General features: G+C 58.7%; 1 protein-coding gene across 2 annotated transcripts in view; it reads right to left on the minus strand.

Moving 5' to 3' along the window:
• Positions 1-17,781, minus strand: part of RIN3 (Ras and Rab interactor 3) — a 126,921-nt gene that overhangs the window by 33,679 nt on the left and 75,461 nt on the right. For both annotated transcript variants that reach the window (XM_066343783.1, XM_066343782.1), the window contains exons 4-5: positions 14,089-14,161; positions 646-737 (exon numbers count right to left, since the gene is read on the minus strand). In XM_066343783.1, coding sequence (XP_066199880.1) covers positions 646-737; positions 14,089-14,161 — 165 coding nt within the window. The remainder of the gene's footprint in view (positions 1-645; positions 738-14,088; positions 14,162-17,781) is intronic.

Below are 17,781 nucleotides of genomic sequence, written 5' to 3' on the forward strand. Positions count from 1 at the left end.
CCCAGGAGCTGGAGCCCTCCGAGGTGGCTGGCCTGGCTTCCCGAGGGCCGGCAGGGCGAGGCCTGAGTCAGAGCACTCAGCAAAGCCTGACACCAGGAAAGGGCCCAGCAGATGGGAGACCTTCTCGTTACTGTGCGGAAGGGCTGGGTCAGAGCGCTCTTGTCTTTTCTCCTCATTTCTTTTCCTCTCCCTTCGTCATCCCTCAGACGGTCAGAAGGGTAAGGGGCAGGGTGGGGTGTGCTTAGGGTCAGTTGGTTGGGCAGGGGGACAGTTCAGTTCATGATCACGTTCACGCAGCTTTTCCGCCTGACAAGGACGACCAGGGTTGTAGTGGCTGCCGGCACCCGGCTCGCTGGCCACCGTGGAGAAGGACCTTGGCATTGGCCACAGCCTGTCCCAGAGCCACGCGCCGACCAGCCCCAGCTCCCTCAGACCTGCTGGGCAGCTGTTTGACGCCTGGGAGACTCTTCCTGCTGCAGGGGTTCAGCAGCCTGGGGCAGGGGTGCTGCGGTCCATGGGAGCTGGCGCTCAGAATCCAGCTTGGACCCAGCCTGAGGGGCCATCCCTCTGCACAGGGGTCAGCGGGGCGGTTCTAGAGCCCCATCCCTCAAGCCTGCCCCCTCCCAGCCCTCAGGGCGGACTTACCCAGGCCCAGGTTGGAGATGGTCTTGAGGTCCGCAAAGCTGCCGGCCTCCAGGATGGCCTGTGGCAGCCTCAGCGTGAAGGGCAGTAAATCTCTGCGGGAACACGAGGGGTTGGAGGTCACGTGTGGGAGGGACCTGAGTGTCCATTCCCCAGCCCTCGCCTTCCCGCACCCAAACCCACAGCCCACAACGGAACCACCCCAGCAATCCCACTGGCTGCTGGGGTCCCCACGCGGACTGGAACCTTCCCTGGGAGGAGGGCACAGCTCTGGGGCTGAGGAAGCATCTAGTCAGATCCAGGTCCTGGGCCGACACTATGGACCCAGAGACTGGGAGACCCTCCATGGGAGTGGGGAGGAGGCCACAGCTTTTTCCTAGTTTTGCTGGCCTGGGACACCCAGGAAGCTTCCATTAAAGGCTCTATTCTGGGTACAGTGGCTGACCCACCCCTTTCTGCCTCTGACCCTCGCTGCTCCACACTGAGATGTGCAGCGAGTGCACAGTCAGACTTCTCCTGTGAGCACAGTCATACATCCCCTACTGAGTGCATAGACATCCCCGTGAGCATACAGTCAGACATCCCCCTGTGAACACACAGCCAGACATCCCCAGTGAGCACACAGTCAGACATCCCCAGTGAGCACATAGTCAGACATCCCCAGTGAGCACACAGTCAGACATCCCCAGTGAGCGCACAGCCAGACATCCCCAGTGAGTGCATAGACATCCCCGTGAGCACAGTCAGACATCCCCCAGTGAGCGCACAGTCAGACATCCCCAGTGAGCACACAGTCAGACATCCCCAGTGAGCGCACAGTCAGACATCCCCAGGGAGCGCACAGTCAGACATCCCCCAGTGAGCTCAGTCAGACATCCCCCAGTGAGCGCAGTCAGACATCCCCAGTGAGCACACAGTCAGACATCCCCAGTGAGTGCGCAGTCAGACATCCCCCAGTGAGCGCAGTCAGACATCCCCAGTGAGCGCGCAGTCAGACATCCCCAGTGAGCACACAGTCAGACATCCCCCAGTGAGTGCAGTCAGACATCCCCCAGTGAGTGCAGTCAGACATCTCCCAGTGAGTGCAGTCAGACATCTCCCAGTGAGCACACAGTCAGACATCCCCCAGTGAGTGCAGTCAGACATCTCCAGTGAGCGCAGTCAGATCCCCAGTGAGTGCATAGACATCCCCAGTGAGCACACAGTCAGACATCCCCCAGTGAGTGCAGTCAGACATCCCCCAGTGAGCACACAGTCAGACATCCCCCAGTGAGTGCAGTCAGACATCTCCCAGTGAGTGCATAGACATCCCCAGTGAGCACACAGTCAGACATCCCCCAGTGAGTGCAGTCAGACATCCTCCAGTGAGCACACAGTCAGACATCCCCCAGTGAGTGCAGTCAGACATCCCCAGTGAGCACACAGTCAGACATCCCCCAGTGAGCGCAGTCAGACATCCCCAGTGAGCACACAGTCAGACATCCCCAGTGAGCGCAGTCAGACATCCCCAGTGAGTGCAGTCAGACATCTCCCAGTGAGTGCATAGACATCCCCAGTGAGCACACAGTCAGACATCCCCCAGTGAGTGCAGTCAGACATCTCCCAGTGAGTGCATAGACATCCCCAGTGAGCACACAGTCAGACATCCCCCAGTGAGCGCACAGTCAGACATCCCCCAGTGAGTGCAGTCAGACATCCCCCAGTGAGTGCAGTCAGACATCCCCCAGTGAGTGCATAGACATCCCCAGTGAGCGCGCAGTCAGACATCCCCCAGTGAGTGCAGTCAGACATCCCCCAGTGAGTGCAGTCAGACATCCTCCAGTGAGCACACAGTCAGACATCCCCCAGTGAGTGCAGTCAGACATCCCCAGTGAGCGCAGTCAGACATCCCCAGTGAGCGCGCAGTCAGACATCCCCAGTGAGCGCGCAGTCAGACATCCCCCAGTGAGTGCAGTCAGACATCTCCCAGTGACAGTCAGACATCCCCCAGTGAGCACACAGTCAGACATCCCCCAGTGAGTGCAGTCAGACATCCCCCAGTGAGTGCATAGACATCCCCAGTGAGCGCGCAGTCAGACATCCCCCAGTGAGTGCAGTCAGACATCCCCCAGTGAGTGCAGTCAGACATCCTCCAGTGAGCACACAGTCAGACATCCCCCAGTGAGTGCAGTCAGACATCCCCAGTGAGCGCAGTCAGACATCCCCAGTGAGCGCGCAGTCAGACATCCCCAGTGAGCGCGCAGTCAGACATCCCCCAGTGAGTGCAGTCAGACATCTCCCAGTGACAGTCAGACATCCCCCAGTGAGCACACAGTCAGACATCCCCCAGTGAGTGCAGTCAGACATCCCCCAGTGAGCACACAGTCAGACATCCCCAGTGAGCACGCAGTCAGACATCCCCAGTGAGCACAGTCAGACATCCCCCAGTGAGTGCATAGACATCCCCCAGTGAGCACACAGTCAGACATCCCCAGTGAGCACGCAGTCAGACATCCCCCAGTGAGTGCATAGACATCCCCCAGTGAGCACGCAGTCAGACATCCCCCAGTGAGCACACAGTCAGACATCCCCCAGTGAGCACAGTCAGACATCCCCCAGTGAGCACACAGTCAGACATCCCCCAGTGAGCACACAGTCAGACATCCCCCAGTGAGTGCAGTCAGACATCCCCCAGTGAGCACACAGTCAGACATCCCCAGTGAGCACACAGTCAGACATCCCCCAGTGAGCACAGTCAGACATCCCCCAGTGAGCACACAGTCAGACATCCCCCAGTGAGCACACAGTCAGACATCCCCCAGTGAGTGCAGTCAGACATCCCCAGTGAGCACGCAGTCAGACATCCCCCAGTGAGCACGCAGTCAGACATCCCCCAGTGAGCACACAGTCAGACATCCCCAGTGAGCACACAGTCAGACATCCCCCAGTGAGCACAGTCAGACATCCCCCAGTGAGCGCGCAGTCAGACATCCCCCAGTGAGCGCGCAGTCAGACATCCCCAGTGAGCGCGCAGTCAGACATCCCCAGTGAGCGCGCAGTCAGACATCCCCCAGTGAGCGCGCAGTCAGACATCCCCCAGTGAGTGCAGTCAGACATCCCCCAGTGAGTGCAGTCAGACATCCCCAGTGAGCACACAGTCAGACATCCCCCAGTGAGCACACAGTCAGACATCCCCCAGTGAGTGCAGTCAGACATCCCCCAGTGAGCGCGCAGTCAGACATCCCCAGTGAGCGCAGTCAGACATCCCCCAGTGAGTGCATAGACATCCCCAGTGGGCGCACAGTCAGACATCTCCCAGTGAGCGCACTCAGACATCCCCCAGTGAGTGCAGACATCCCCAGTGAGCGCACAGTCAGACATCCCCCAGGGAGCGCACAGACATCCCCAGTGAGCGCGCAGTCAGACATCCCCAGTGAGCGCACAGTCAGACATCCCCCAGTGAGTGCAGTCAGACATCCCCCAGTGAGCACACAGTCAGACATCCCCCAGTGAGTGCAGTCAGACATCCCCCAGTGAGCACACAGTCAGACATCCCCCAGTGAGTGCGCAGTCAGACATCCCCCAGTGAGTGCAGTCAGACATCCCCAGTGAGCACACAGTCAGACATCCCCCAGTGAGTGCAGTCAGACATCCCCCAGTGAGCGCGCAGTCAGACATCCCCAGTGAGCGCACAGTCAGACATCCCCCAGTGAGTGCAGTCAGACATCCCCCAGTGAGTGCAGTCAGACATCCCCAGTGAGCGCACAGTCAGACATCCCCAGTGAGCGCACAGTCAGACATCCCCCAGTGAGCGCAGTCAGACATCCCCCAGTGAGTGCAGTCAGACATCCCCAGTGAGCGCACAGTCAGACATCCCCAGTGAGCGCACAGTCAGACATCCCCCAGTGAGTGCAGTCAGACATCCCCAGTGAGCGCACAGTCAGACATCTCCCAGTGAGTGCAGTCAGACATCCCCAGTGAGTGCAGTCAGACATCCCCCAGTGAATGCAGTCAGACATCCCCCAGTGAGTGCAGTCAGACATCCCCAGTGAGTGCAGTCAGACATCCCCAGTGAGTGCACAGTCAGACATACCCAGTGAGCGCACAGTCAGACATCCCCCAGTGAGTGCAGTCAGACATCCCCAGTGAGCGCACAGTCAGACATCTCCCAGTGAGTGCAGTCAGACATCCCCAGTGAGTGCAGTCAGACATCCCCCAGTGAATGCAGTCAGACATCCCCCAGTGAGCACACAGTCAGACATCCCCCAGTGAGTGCAGTCAGACATCCCCAGTGAGTGCAGACATCCCCCAGTGAGTGCAGTCAGACATCCCCAGTGAGCGCACAGTCAGACATCTCCCAGTGAGTGCAGTCAGACATCCCCAGTGAGTGCAGTCAGACATCCCCCAGTGAGTGCAGTCAGACATCCCCAGTGAGCGCACAGTCAGACATCTCCCAGTGAGTGCAGTCAGACATCCCCAGGGAGCACACAGTCAGACATCCCCCAATAGAAACATAGTCGGGCTTCCCTGGTGAGCACAGTCAGACAGGTCACTCTGCTGCCTTTGGTCTGAATGGGAAACTGTGTAGGACCTCTTCAGAGATCTCCCAGCAGAGACTCAGATACCTTCTCCCTTTATTGTGCAGATAGGAAAACTGAGGCCCCAAAAGGGACAAGACCAGGCCACATGGTGGGTAGAAGGCAGAGTGTGCTGAGCCCCAGGCCTCTGGTTCCCAGCCCAGGGCTGTCTCAAGGGGCCAGGAGGGCGTGTGGCACTGCAGGAGCCCCAGGATGGATGGTTCCAATTCTACATCTTGTCCTGGCATTCAAGGCCTGTCACAGTCTGACCTGACTCCGCATTCCAGCCATATTTACCACTCTATCCACCTTCCCCCCAAAACCTAATTCCAACCCTGTGGGTAGGCATTAATATCTTTGGCTTAATTAATTTGGGATCAGAATTCCCTAGGGGAGTGGCTAAATGTGCATTGTGCAGATCCACGCCCAGGAGTACCCAGTCACAGGTCGGGGGTGGGCCAGGAGCCCACATTTGTTAATAGCTTTCACAGGGATCTGATGGACACAGCTTTGGGTGGGAATCCCAGCCCGCAAAGCAAGGGCTATCAATAAAAACACAAATTAAATAGCTCTCCAGATATGTATGGATGTATATATCTTATAAATTATTAAGCTCATTAGAAAGCATTCACAAAGAAAAAAATTTCAAAATGAGATATTTAGAATAAGCATTCTGACAGTCTCACACACGCACGCTCTGGTGGGTCAGCTTGCGTACGTCCCGGCGTGCAAACGCCCCTCCCTGGAGCTCTCTGGGCTAGCTGGTGTTTTTTAAGATCTTTGGACCAAGACTGCCAGTAAGAAACATCTGATGTTTCACACAACACACATGCACACACTCACACACACAACAAGTTCAGCAGCTACATGAGTCACATGCTGCTATTTTCTAGTCTAGTTTAATTCTTCATTAAAAAAAAGAAAGAACCAGTCATAGTCATGATCCACTCAACTGATTTGAGGACCCCCTCTGGGTGTTTCCGGACCTCAACAACCCATCCACCGGACACCAACAGGGTGTTGCACAAGGTAATCCAGTCCTGACACGACCTGCCTGCAGTCAGTGCACAGCCCGCCGGTGAGGGACCCACGCGCACCACACTGCCCCCACTCTGCGTGCCCGCTGCAAGTCCCAGGCCACCCGTCCTCCCGACTGATCAGCTACAGACCACGATTCCCACGATGCCGCCCTCAGGCTCGACAATGTGCTAGATCAGCTCCCAGAACTCAGGGAGACACTTAACTTACATTTACTGGTTTATTATAAAGGCAGCAGACATCCCCCAGGATGTCAGGAACAGCCTGATGGAAGAGGTGAGGTGGGGGGTAGGGACAGGGAGCGGCATGCTGTCCTGAGGCAACAGCCTCCCAGCACTGGGGTGTCCATCCAGGAGGGCGGGGGAACTGGAAGTCACCCGGCGTTCCTGCTGAGCAGCCCCATCTCGAGGTTCTCTGGGGGTCCCACCTGTGTCACCTCTGAGCACAGACTCAGGCATGACAGACAGGGGCTCATCCTGAATAACGAGAGGCGCCCCATCCTGCGGGAAACCCTGAGGCTCTAGGCGCTCCGTGTCAGGACCCTGGACAAAGACCCCATCTTGGTCTGACAGCGTGCCTCCTCACGGGCTGTGACACGCAGACTGAAAACCTTCCAACGCCTCTGTTATCTCACTCCTGCATCAGCACGGGCTGGTTTTCTCCGCCCCCAAGGGGCGTGGCGCCTCCCTAGGTCCTAGATAATTTGCGGGTGTGTGTGTGTGTGTGTGTGTGTGTGACTTGGGGAGTGCTTCTCAGATACAAGAACAGGCCTAGGAGAGCAGTCTCTGAACCCCCGATGCCCATGGCACCCCTCAGCTCCAGCTCCTCACAGATTCTGGGTGAGTTTTGTGGGTAACACTCTAGAGGGAAGAGCATGAATTCCTTCTGGTATTTTTTTTTTAAGTGAGAGAGAGGGAGAACGACAGAGAAAACCAGCCTGAACTTTAGAATCCACAGACCCGACCAGAACCCTAGCTCTGCCATTCCTGGCACGGTGTCACTTCCATTCCCTGGGGTGACAGTGGGGACACGATGCCCTCTTAGGGGGCTGTTTTGAGAATGCAATGACCTGGGGTATACGACCAGCGCAGCCTCCACCTGCAGGTAGAGACAGGCGTGTGTCTCCTCCTCCTCCTGGGAGTGCAGGGAGCAGTGGGTGGGGCTCCTTCCCTCTGCCCTGCTCACCAAGACCATCTAAGGGCAAGACGGCAGCTCCTGGCTAAGGTGGCAGGGGTGTCAGACAGCTTTCTTCAAAGGCAAAGAGGACCAGCCCGCCACCCCCTCCTCCTGCCAGGAGGAAGGTGGCAGCTTAGTCACAATGCTTGGTGTCTGGACACTTCCTAGAGAGGACAGGCGCAAGGGGCTCCTCCCTTCCTTCCTCATTTCAGTTAACTGCACCCCCTTCCCGGGTGTGCTGGGAACCAGACCTCACGAACCTCGCAAGGGCCGGAGCAGAGACCTGCAGCGTCGTAATGCTCCAGACACGACCCAGGGGGTTTGCCCTCCTGTTGCTCAGGGTAGGAGCCTTGGCATCTCCCTGTGCAGCCCCTGCCACCCCCACCCACTCCTCCCGACACTGGCTGCCCCACCTCGCTGGGTCCCCCATCCACTGCCTGGGGCAGAGTCCTCCCTGGGTCCTGGCCGGCCTCCACCTCCCCTTGCTTCAACCCCACCAGCCTCTGCGGCCCCGTCCCGTCCCTCTATGGTCTGACTGAGCAGCAGTGTGGCTCAGGGCACCTGCGGAAGGAGGTCCCCATAGCTCCTGGGCATGGCGTTCAGGGCCTTCCAAGCATCTAACCTCCTAGCCACGTGTCCAGTTCTCCCCCTGAAACACTCCCTGAGCTGCCTGCCAGGGAGTAGTTCAGGGACAGGAGGGAAGCCCAGCAAGGGTGTGATGGCAGGGCGGCCCCAGCCTCAGCGGATCCCACCGGCAGCTCTGGAGCATAAAGAGGACCTCAGGGACTGGGCTTTGTACCCCAAGCCAGCCAGCCAGCCACCCCTGGGGCACACCCTGAACTACTTTCCCACTGCCAGGCCTCTGCCCGCGCCGTTTCCTCCACCCAGAATTCTCTTGCCGCCCTTCTTTGCCTGGCCCCCCAGGACCCCCCTTCCACCAGGAGGTCCTGGACTCTGCGGTGCAGGGCAGGGCAGGGCCTGCGGGGAGCAGCTCGCGCACCACCCTCTGGCCTCAGGCCTCGTGCACTGTGCTGGGGGGAGCGGCTCGCGCTCTGGCCTCAGGCCCCGTGCACTGTGCTGGGGGGAGCGGCTCGCGCACCACCCTCCGGCCTCAGGCCTCGTGCACTGTGCTGGGGGGAGCAGCTCGCGCACCACCCTCCGGCCTCAGGCCTCGTGCACTGTGCTGGGGGGAGCGGCTCGCGCACCACCCTCTGGCCTCAGGCCTCGTGCACTGTGCTGGGGGGAGCGGCTCGCGCACCACCCTCCGGCCTCAGGCCTCGTGCACTGTGCTGGGGGGAGCGGCTCGCGCACCACCCTCCGGCCTCAGGCCTCGTGCACTGTGCTGGGGGGAGCGGCTCGCGCTCTGGCCTCAGGCCTCGTGCACTGTGCTGGGGGGAGCAGCTCGCGCACCATCCTCTGGCCTCAGGCCCCGTGCACTGTGCTGGGGGGAGCGGCTCGCGCTCTGGCCTCAGGCCTCGTGCACTGTGCTGGGGGGAGCGGCTCGCGCTCTGGCCTCAGGCCTCGTGCACTGTGCTGGGGGGAGCAGCTCGCGCACCATCCTCTGGCCTCAGGCCTCGTGCACTGTGCTGGGGGGAGCGGCTCGCGCTCTGGCCTCAGGCCCCGTGCACTGTGCTGGGGGGAGCAGCTCGCGCACCACCCTCTGGCCTCAGGCCTCGTGCACTGTGCTGGGGGGAGCAGCTCGCGCTCTGGCCTCAGGCCCCGTGCACTGTGCTGGGGGGAGCAGCTCGCACTCTGGCCTCAGGCCTCAGGCCTCGTACACTGTGCTGGGGGGAGCAGCTCGCGCTCTGGCCTCAGGCCTCGTGCACTGTGCTGGGGGGAGCAGCTCGCGCTCTGGCCTCAGGCCTCGTGCACTGTCCTGGGGGGAGCAGCTCGCGCACCACCCTCCGGCCTCAGGCCTCGTGCACTGTGCTGGGGGGCGCAGCTCGCGCTCTGGCCTCAGGCCTCGTGCACTGTGCTGGGGGGAGCAGCTCGCGCTCTGGCCTCAGGCCTCGTGCACTGTCCTGGGGGGAGCAGCTCGCGCACCACCCTCCGGCCTCAGGCCTCGTGCACTGTGCTGGGGGGCGCAGCTCGCGCTCTGGCCTCAGGCCCCGTGCACTGTGCTGGGGGGAGCAGCTCGCACTCTGGCCTCAGGCCTCAGGCCTCGTACACTGTGCTGGGGGGAGCAGCTCGCGCTCTGGCCTCAGGCCTCGTGCACTGTGCTGGGGGGAGCAGCTCGCGCTCTGGCCTCAGGCCTCGTGCACTGTGCTGGGGGGAGCAGCTCGCGCTCTGGCCTCAGGCCTCGTGCACTGTCCTGGGGGGAGCAGCTCGCGCACCACCCTCCGGCCTCAGGCCTCGTGCACTGTGCTGGGGGGCGCAGCTCGCGCTCTGGCCTCAGGCCTCGTGCACTGTCCTGGGGGGAGCAGCTCGCGCACCACCCTCCGGCCTCAGGCCCCTTGCACTGTCCTGGGGGGAGCAGCTCGCGCTCTGGCCTCAGGCCCCTTGCACTGTGCTGGGGGGAGCAGCTCGCACTCTGGCCTCAGGCCTCGTGCACTGTGCTGGGGGGAGCAGCTCGCGCACCACCCTCCGGCCTCAGGCCTCGTGCACTGTGCTGGGGGGCGCAGCTCGCGCACCACCCTCCGGCCTCAGGCCTCGTGCACTGTGCTGGGGGGAGCAGCTCGCGCACCACCCTCCGGCCTCAGGCCCCGTGCACTGTGCTGGGGGGAGCAGCTCGCGCACCACCCTCCGGCCTCAGGCCCCGTGCACTGTGCTGGGGGGAGCAGCTCGCGCACCACCCTCCGGCCTCAGGCCTCGTGCACTGTGCTGGGGGGAGCAGCTCGCGCACCACCCTCCGGCCTCAGGCCTCGTGCACTGTGCTGGGGGGAGCGGCTCGCGCTCTGGCCTCAGGCCCCGTGCACTGTGCTGGGGGGAGCAGCTCGCGCTCTGGCCTCAGGCCTCGTGCACTGTGCTGGGGGGCGCAGCGGAGGCCCGGGCGGACCTGCTCCAGCTCCGGTCCTGCTCAGCACGTACTGTGTGACCCACAGCAGGTCACACCTCCATCTTCTCATCACAACAGCAGTGAGGAGACGCTGGGCTGTGTCTGCAGCACTCGCTTAGTGCCAGGCGTTCTGCCAAGTCCCTTACAAGGACCTTCGTGCCCGATTCTGAGCTGAGCTCACCCTGGGGGAGGGTCGCTGCCCGAAAGGTGGGTCTGAGGGGGAAACGCTCCCCACAGGCCCACTGCAGGGTCAGAAGGGACTCTGGGACCCACAGCTGGACCCACAAAGCCCGACCCAACACAGATGTCCTGTCACGGCCTCGCTGCCGCCGCCCCACCCGGCCCCTCAGACGTCTGACCAGCTCCGTGCGCCCACCGCTCAGCCTCTGCAGGGTCTGCTCCTGCGAGCCAGCACCCGGGCCGCTCAGCGGCTTGTCCTGCATGCGGGAGCCTCACCACTGCCCTGCTGGCCCATGATGCCTGGGTGTGCCCCAGGGGTGGCTGGCTGGCTTGGGGGTACAAAGCCCAGTCCCTGGGGTCCTCTTTATGCTCCAGAGCTGCCGGTGGGATCCGCTGAGGCTGGGGCTGCCCCCGCCATCACACCCTTGCTGGGCTTCCCTCCTGTCCCTGAACTACCCCCACTCCCTGCTGCTTTCTCCTGGGGCAAGTGCTTCAGTGTCACCTGCACATGGACCCTCCTCTCAGTCTGCCCCGGGGAGACCCCCAGCTAAACGATCACTATCCCTGCCTAAAAGCAGTTCACAAATGCTGGTTTGCTGACAGGCTTGTTATAAATGCAGGCATGTACAGTACAGGCTTGTTCTAAGTGCAGGTTATATATATGTGTGTGTGTGTAAGATGTGTATATAATATATACATACACTATATACATGTTATAAATGCAGGGCATGTACAGGCTTGTTCTAAGTGCAGGTTATATATATGTATGTGTGTATATATCATATATGTGTATATAATATATACATACACTACATACATGTTATAAATGCAGGGCATGTACAGGCTTGTTCTAAGTGCAGGTTATATATATGTATGCGAGTGCATATATGTGTATATAATATACACACACTACACACATGTTATAAATGCAGGGCATGTACGGGCTTGCTCTAAGTGCAGGTTATATATGTGTGTGTGTATATATCATATATGTGTATATAATATACACACACACTACACACATGTTATAAATGCAGGGCATGTACGGGCTTGTTCTAAGTGCAGGTTATATATATGTGTGTGTGTATATATCATATATGTGTACATATACATACACTACACACAGACAGACACACACACACACGTTATAAATGCACAGTCCTGTTTCCCACCCCAGGTCCACTGAGTCAGGCTCTCCAAGACGGCCCCAGGAGTCGGCATTTTCACCAGCCCCCTGGCTGACTGGGGGTCCGAGCCAGGTTCAGGAACCATACCCGGAACCCTCACCAGTCCCCAGGCCCCCGTCCGGCTGGGAGCACTGGGGTTTGCGTTAGGTTTGGGGTGAACACGCTGACGCAGAGCCTGTGGCTTCCTGTGCCGGGCGGGGGTGGGGAGACAGAGGCTGCTGGTGGAGCCCAGCACGTGTCCCCTGGTAAGAGCTCGGCGAGGCCAGGGCCTCCTGCTCTGGCGAAGTCCTCATCACGCCGTGTGACGGTGTCAAGGCTGGCCCACGCCACCACGGGGAATGTGCTCGATGAACGGGCACAGGTCTCAGTGCCCACTGGGTAGCAGGCTCCGAAGGAGGCGGGGTGGGCTGGGCTGGCAGCTCAGCACGCTGCTGAGGACACAGGCCCCAGAGCCAGGACTGGCATTTGTCACCCGAGTGTCCAGCATGGACCACACCGCCCTCTGAGCAAGGCCCCGCAGGAGACTACACAGGGGCACTTGGGATGTGCGTCTCCGGGTCACTCCCTGCGCCTGCGGGAGCCTGCGGGCAGCGTTCTAGAACTCCAGACCCACAGAGCTCTCGCACTTTGATGTTCCATCTTGTCTGCCACTCCCTGACAGACAGGGTCAGGGGAGGTCAGCAACTGGCCCAGGGTCACCTCGCTCAGCACTGAGCCTCCAACTCCCAGCCTGGGGCTCGTCCGTCCACAGCATCGCACTCCACAGAGGGGGCGATGGAGCCGACTCCTCCCACCCCAAACACAGGAACGCCGGGCTCCGTGCCCTGGGACCTCCCTGTGGGCTCCCTGAGTGTTCGAGGGTGGGTGAACAGGCACCCGCTTTTCTGGAATGTGGAGAAGCAGCAGTCACAGGAGGAAGGGCTGAGGCATGGATGGCAGTGGTGAGCCTGGTGACCACGGTCCCAGACCCCTCTGAACACATGAAGCGGTCACCCCGCACGCCCTCCAAAGGGCCCAACCCATGGAAACAGAACAAGAGCCCCTGCTGGGTGTCGGGCAGCGTGCGGTCTCCTGCCTCCTCCAGCATCTCTCCAAGGGGTGTTAGTCCCGTGTCACAGAACATGGACTTGAGACTGAGAGAGAGTAAGGAACCAGCTCGAGGTCTGGGCTCTGCAATCAGTCATCATTCCCTCAGTCGGTGAAAGCCCCGGAATGTGCCCAGCATGCCGCCTGGCACCTTCTACCAAGGTGAGACCTCAGCCCAGGAAAGGCCTGTCTCCCGGAGAGCTAGACATGTCCTTGTTTACAAAGGGCAGGGGCCTCAGATGCCGTGCCTGTGGCCCGGGAGGGACAGGCAAGGTCGTCAGTGTTATTGCAGGGTGTGCACAGTGGACCCTGGAACTCTATCTGTTTTGAATCTCCGCTCTCCCACTACCAGCAGTGTGACCTTGAGCAAGTTACTTCCCTCAGTCTTGGTTTTCCTCATCTATAAAATGGGTATTACAAGAGCACTTACCTTGTATAGTTGTTGGCAAGATTTAAAAGGATAATGGTTATAAGGAATCTTAGTGCTGGACACCTGGAAAGCCCGCCATCGGCAGCAGCTGTTGGCAACTGTTGTTACCAGCGCCACCTTTCTTTGCCCATCGGGGCCTAGGACGGCCCTAGCGGGTGGGAGTGGTGTTCTGGGTGAGTGTGGCTTTCCCCAGAGGCAGCGAGGACGGTGTCTTCTCAGGGACACGTGGGCCTGGAGCCCTGGGCCCCAAGACATCCTGGCCAGCCTCTAGCTAGTCCTTGTCAAGGCACTGTCGCTTAAGCGACTGACTTCTGGCCACAAAATGTATTTTTAAATTCCTGTTGCTCTGCAACCAGTTCTGAATAAATAGAGCAGCTCTGAGGTTGGTCACCAGACACGCGCCCCACCCAGCACCCACTCGGCAAGCACAGGCTCTCTCGCGTGGAAGGTATCAGCCTTTCCTGCTGCCCCAGCAAGTTCCTCCTACCACCCCTCCACGGGGTGGGCCGGGTCCACACAGGACTCCAAGCCGTCCCGGAAGCCGGACACAGGAGGTTAAGGTGATGGGCAGTGAGTGGGGGGTGGGAGGGTGGCAGTGAGGAAGGGGTCCTTACCGGCAGGCCCAAGAAACACCACCCTCCATGGTTACCAGGGTAAAGCCGGGGACTGTCCCCTCTCTCCGCATCCTGTGGGTTGCACCCTTCCCTCTGGGGCTTCCCTGGGACTTCCCATCCCCACCCAACGCTGCACGAGCATCTGTGGAAACAGACCCCCTCCTGCGGGGCCAGGTCTACTCACCTACTGACACAGTAGAACGCGATCAGTCTGAAGATGTCCTCAAACACAAGAACCGAGCCTTCCAGGTACAATACTGAGGGAGAGAGGACAGAGGCTCGGATGAGTGGCCCCGTTGGAGGGAAGGAGGGTCCCCAAGGGTGGCCGTGTCTACTGAGTTCACTGCCGTAGAGCCCGGCTGCCTCACGGAGCACAGGGAAGTGAGAAGTGAACTTCTCACAGCACACACAAACTAGTTCTTAGAATTCTACAGCACGCCAGAAAATATTTTTAGCCAATCTGACAAAAAAAAAGAAAAAAACCCAGGTATATAATTTTGATTCGTTCGCACTGGACAGCCATTCTTGTGTTGGCTGTTGTGATTTTTTTCATATGACAATCTAAGGGAAAAGAGGTCCTTTGACAAGTGCCCCTGACCAAATAAATAGTCAGGTATTGCATGTTTTTGTTTGTTTGTTTGTTTTACAGAGACAGAGAGAGAGAGTCAGAGAGAGGGATAGACAGGGACAGACAGGAATGGAGAGAGATGAGAAGCATCAATCATCAGTTTTTCATTGCGACACCTTAGTTGTTCATTGATTGCTTTCTCATATGTGCCTTGACTGTGGGCCTTCAGCAGACCGAGTAACCCCTTGCTCGAGCCAGCGACCTTGGGTCCAAGCTGGTGAGCTTTTTTTTTTTTTTTTTGCTCAAGCCAGATGAGCCCGCGCTCAAGCTGGGGACCTTAGGGGTCTCGAACCTGGGTCCTCCGCATCCTAGTCCAATGCTCTATCCACCGCGCCACTGCCTGGTCAGGCAGGTGGTGCATGTTTTAAAAATTCTTGTGGCACACCAGCTGAAAATCGCTATTCTGTGGGTGTTAGTCCACTGAGATTTGGGGTGGTGTTTCACAGCAGCTGGTGTTGTCTTAACTAATACACATCACGTCGGGCGAAATAGCACAGGAGGCTCTAGCGTGTAGGAACAGAATGAACATTTAAGTGGTCAGGGTCATCTCAACTTGACAATTCTGAGGAGCGAGGAGACAGCAGGGAGAAAGTTGCCTGGTTCTGTCTTGGCCTCCGGGGAGGTTCATTGGTCAGGGGCAGTGTGCTGGGGCCACAGGACTTCCACCCAAGAGGACCTATTAGAACCTCACTTGATCTGTGTGCAACGGTGACCTAAGGGTGAGGCCGACCCTGACATTTTCCAGCTCTGACCAAGGAAGAGGGATTTGCCTAAGATCCCATCCCCAGGTGGGTATGGCTCCTCAGAGGGGCAGGGTGCCAGGATGTGGCCTCGATGCCCCAACCCAGGAGTGCACGACGCCATGCCCTGTGTTGGAACCTCCAAGCAAGGGGTTCAGAGAAGCTGAGCGAGTCCCTCACCGGTGATCTCGGCGCCATCCACCCCCACGGTGCTGCACTCTCACCTCAGGACTTCACTTGCCCAACAGGGGTGCTCCCTGCACTGGGGACCCCCGCAGCGAACTTTCGGGGAGGGGTCAGAGGGGCTGAGAAACATGGGTGCATCAATTTCCAGAATCTTCTAGCATCTGTGTGGTGGAGGGGAAGCCAGGACCCGGCCCTAGGCCTGGCTCCAACCCTGGGCTCAACAATGTGACTCTGGCTGTGTCCCTTCCCCTCCCTGCACCTCACTCCCTCCACCTGCGAAGGGAAAGAGCCCCCTGCCCGCGACCCGAACATGCACGTGGCCAGGTCACACTGGCCGGCTCTCCCGGTCGCCAGGGCAGCCTTCCACTGCACGGGTGGTCCGCCAGATGGTTACAGGGGAGACACGCACAAACAGGTGTTGTTCCAATAGCATTATTTTTATATTTTGCCTTCTTTCCCTAGACTAGACACTGCTCTAAACAGGTAACATGATTTAAAAGAAAAAGTTTATATTTATCATCTATGTATGGCACAGAGATCATGGTTTCCCACTAGGTTAGATATAAAAAATTTAAAAGGGAGTGTAAAGAAAAATATTAAGTAGATCATAGTAAGGGAGGTACCCTGGAGATGCCTTCACATGACCAACGTCTGAGAAACAGTCCCTGAATCGGCACCCTTTGTGAAAGAACAGCGGTGTGGCGGCCCACAGCGCAACCTAGGGCTGGTCTCTGGAACAACGCCGCCCCCTAGCACTGGCCAAGGAGAGGTGGAGACCATCCCATCCGCAGAGCGGGACCGTCAAGTCCTTCTGCAGGAATCCCTCAAGGCGGTCAGTGGTGCTGCCCACAGAAAGCCTGGCCTCCACACCGGGTGCGCTCGTGCTCAACAATCAGCAGCTTTACTTTGCTATCAAGACATGCTTTGACCTTTGCACAACACAGACGAAACCTTCAAGCTGAAGTCAGTCACCCCCTCTTCTGTGCCCTCTGGCACTTTCGACAAAGCCCGTCCTTCTTCTAGACCTAGTTTCCCTGTCACTGTTGGCTGTCCGCTCCACAAGGGCAGGGACCAGGGCTCCTTCATTCACTTCTGTAATAGAGGGCGTGCAGCGCCATGCTAGACGGAGTGGGCAATCACCTTTTTAATGTTAAAAACCATGGATTTTGAAATCACAGGCAAGGATCACGGCTCATGTTTATTTCTTCAGACCTCTTCTGCCTCTGCCCCAGCCAGCTGCCTGCATCTCCCCCGTCCTGATGGTGGGAACTGCTTCCCTCCACACCAAGCCCCCACCCACTGCCCACCCCGCGCGGGGGCTCCTGCACGCCAGGGCCAGGGCTGAGCCCCAGGGTGGGCCTCCCTCAGCATCCAGCACAGCCAGGATCACACACTTTAGACGGGTGCATGTATATAATTCGGGATGCATTATATGACTACATCTCAATAAAGCCATTATTAAAAAATGAAAAGTGCACACAGAGTAGACAGTTGCACCGCCTGTGTTAAGTTTTTCCGGGGTTTTTATAATGAGCATCGATATATTCTGTAAGCAGAGAAACTGTAAAGATTCTGTACATTTTCCCTTCTCTAAAGCCAACTGGCTTCCAGCGCCCTCTCGGCTCATGCTGCTTCAGAACCTGCGCACAGCCTTGCCGGGCACAGGTGACAAGCTCCCACGCCACCCACCCGTGCCGCCCCTTACCGCTCCCCGAACCCCCGCCTCCAAGCCAGTTCAGAAAGAGCCTCAGGAACATCCAGCGCCCACTCCGCCCTTGGCAGCAGCTCATGGCAGGGACCCGGCCAGCGGGCTCCTCCCACACAAAGCTGCCAGTGCGGGCAGGTTACCTGTGAAAGTCAGGAGCCTCCACTGCGAGGCGTCTCCAGGTCCCTCAGCGGAAACCTTGGTGGGAACACGCCAGACCCTGTCTAACCATTTCTCTTTCAAAGGGTGAGGAGAGAGAACGGGAACCAGCCAGCCGCCTCCGGCATGTCACGAGGTGACGACAGGTGACAACAACAGGACTCTGCCTCTACTTAGAGAAAAGAAACCTTTAACCTTATGACTCACCCGCATCGAGGCTGAGCGAGGGGAGGCTAGAGGTGCCAGGTCCACACATGCCGGAACGGCTTCTGGCATTTACAGCCCCAATGTCAAAATGAAATAGCCACACAGAACTGAAAGCTATTCAGTGTTTAAAAAAAAAAAAAGAAAAGAAAAGAAATTCCACGTTACTGCTCAACAGTACAAAAGCACCCCTGAGGGCCGGGACTGTGTGTGTATCTTTGTTCCGCATGGTTACCCCAGCACCAGCTCTCAAAT

The sequence above is a fragment of the Saccopteryx leptura genome, chromosome 6 (genome assembly GCF_036850995.1).
Source record: "Saccopteryx leptura isolate mSacLep1 chromosome 6, mSacLep1_pri_phased_curated, whole genome shotgun sequence".
In the NCBI taxonomy this organism is placed as follows: Eukaryota; Metazoa; Chordata; class Mammalia; order Chiroptera; family Emballonuridae; genus Saccopteryx; species Saccopteryx leptura.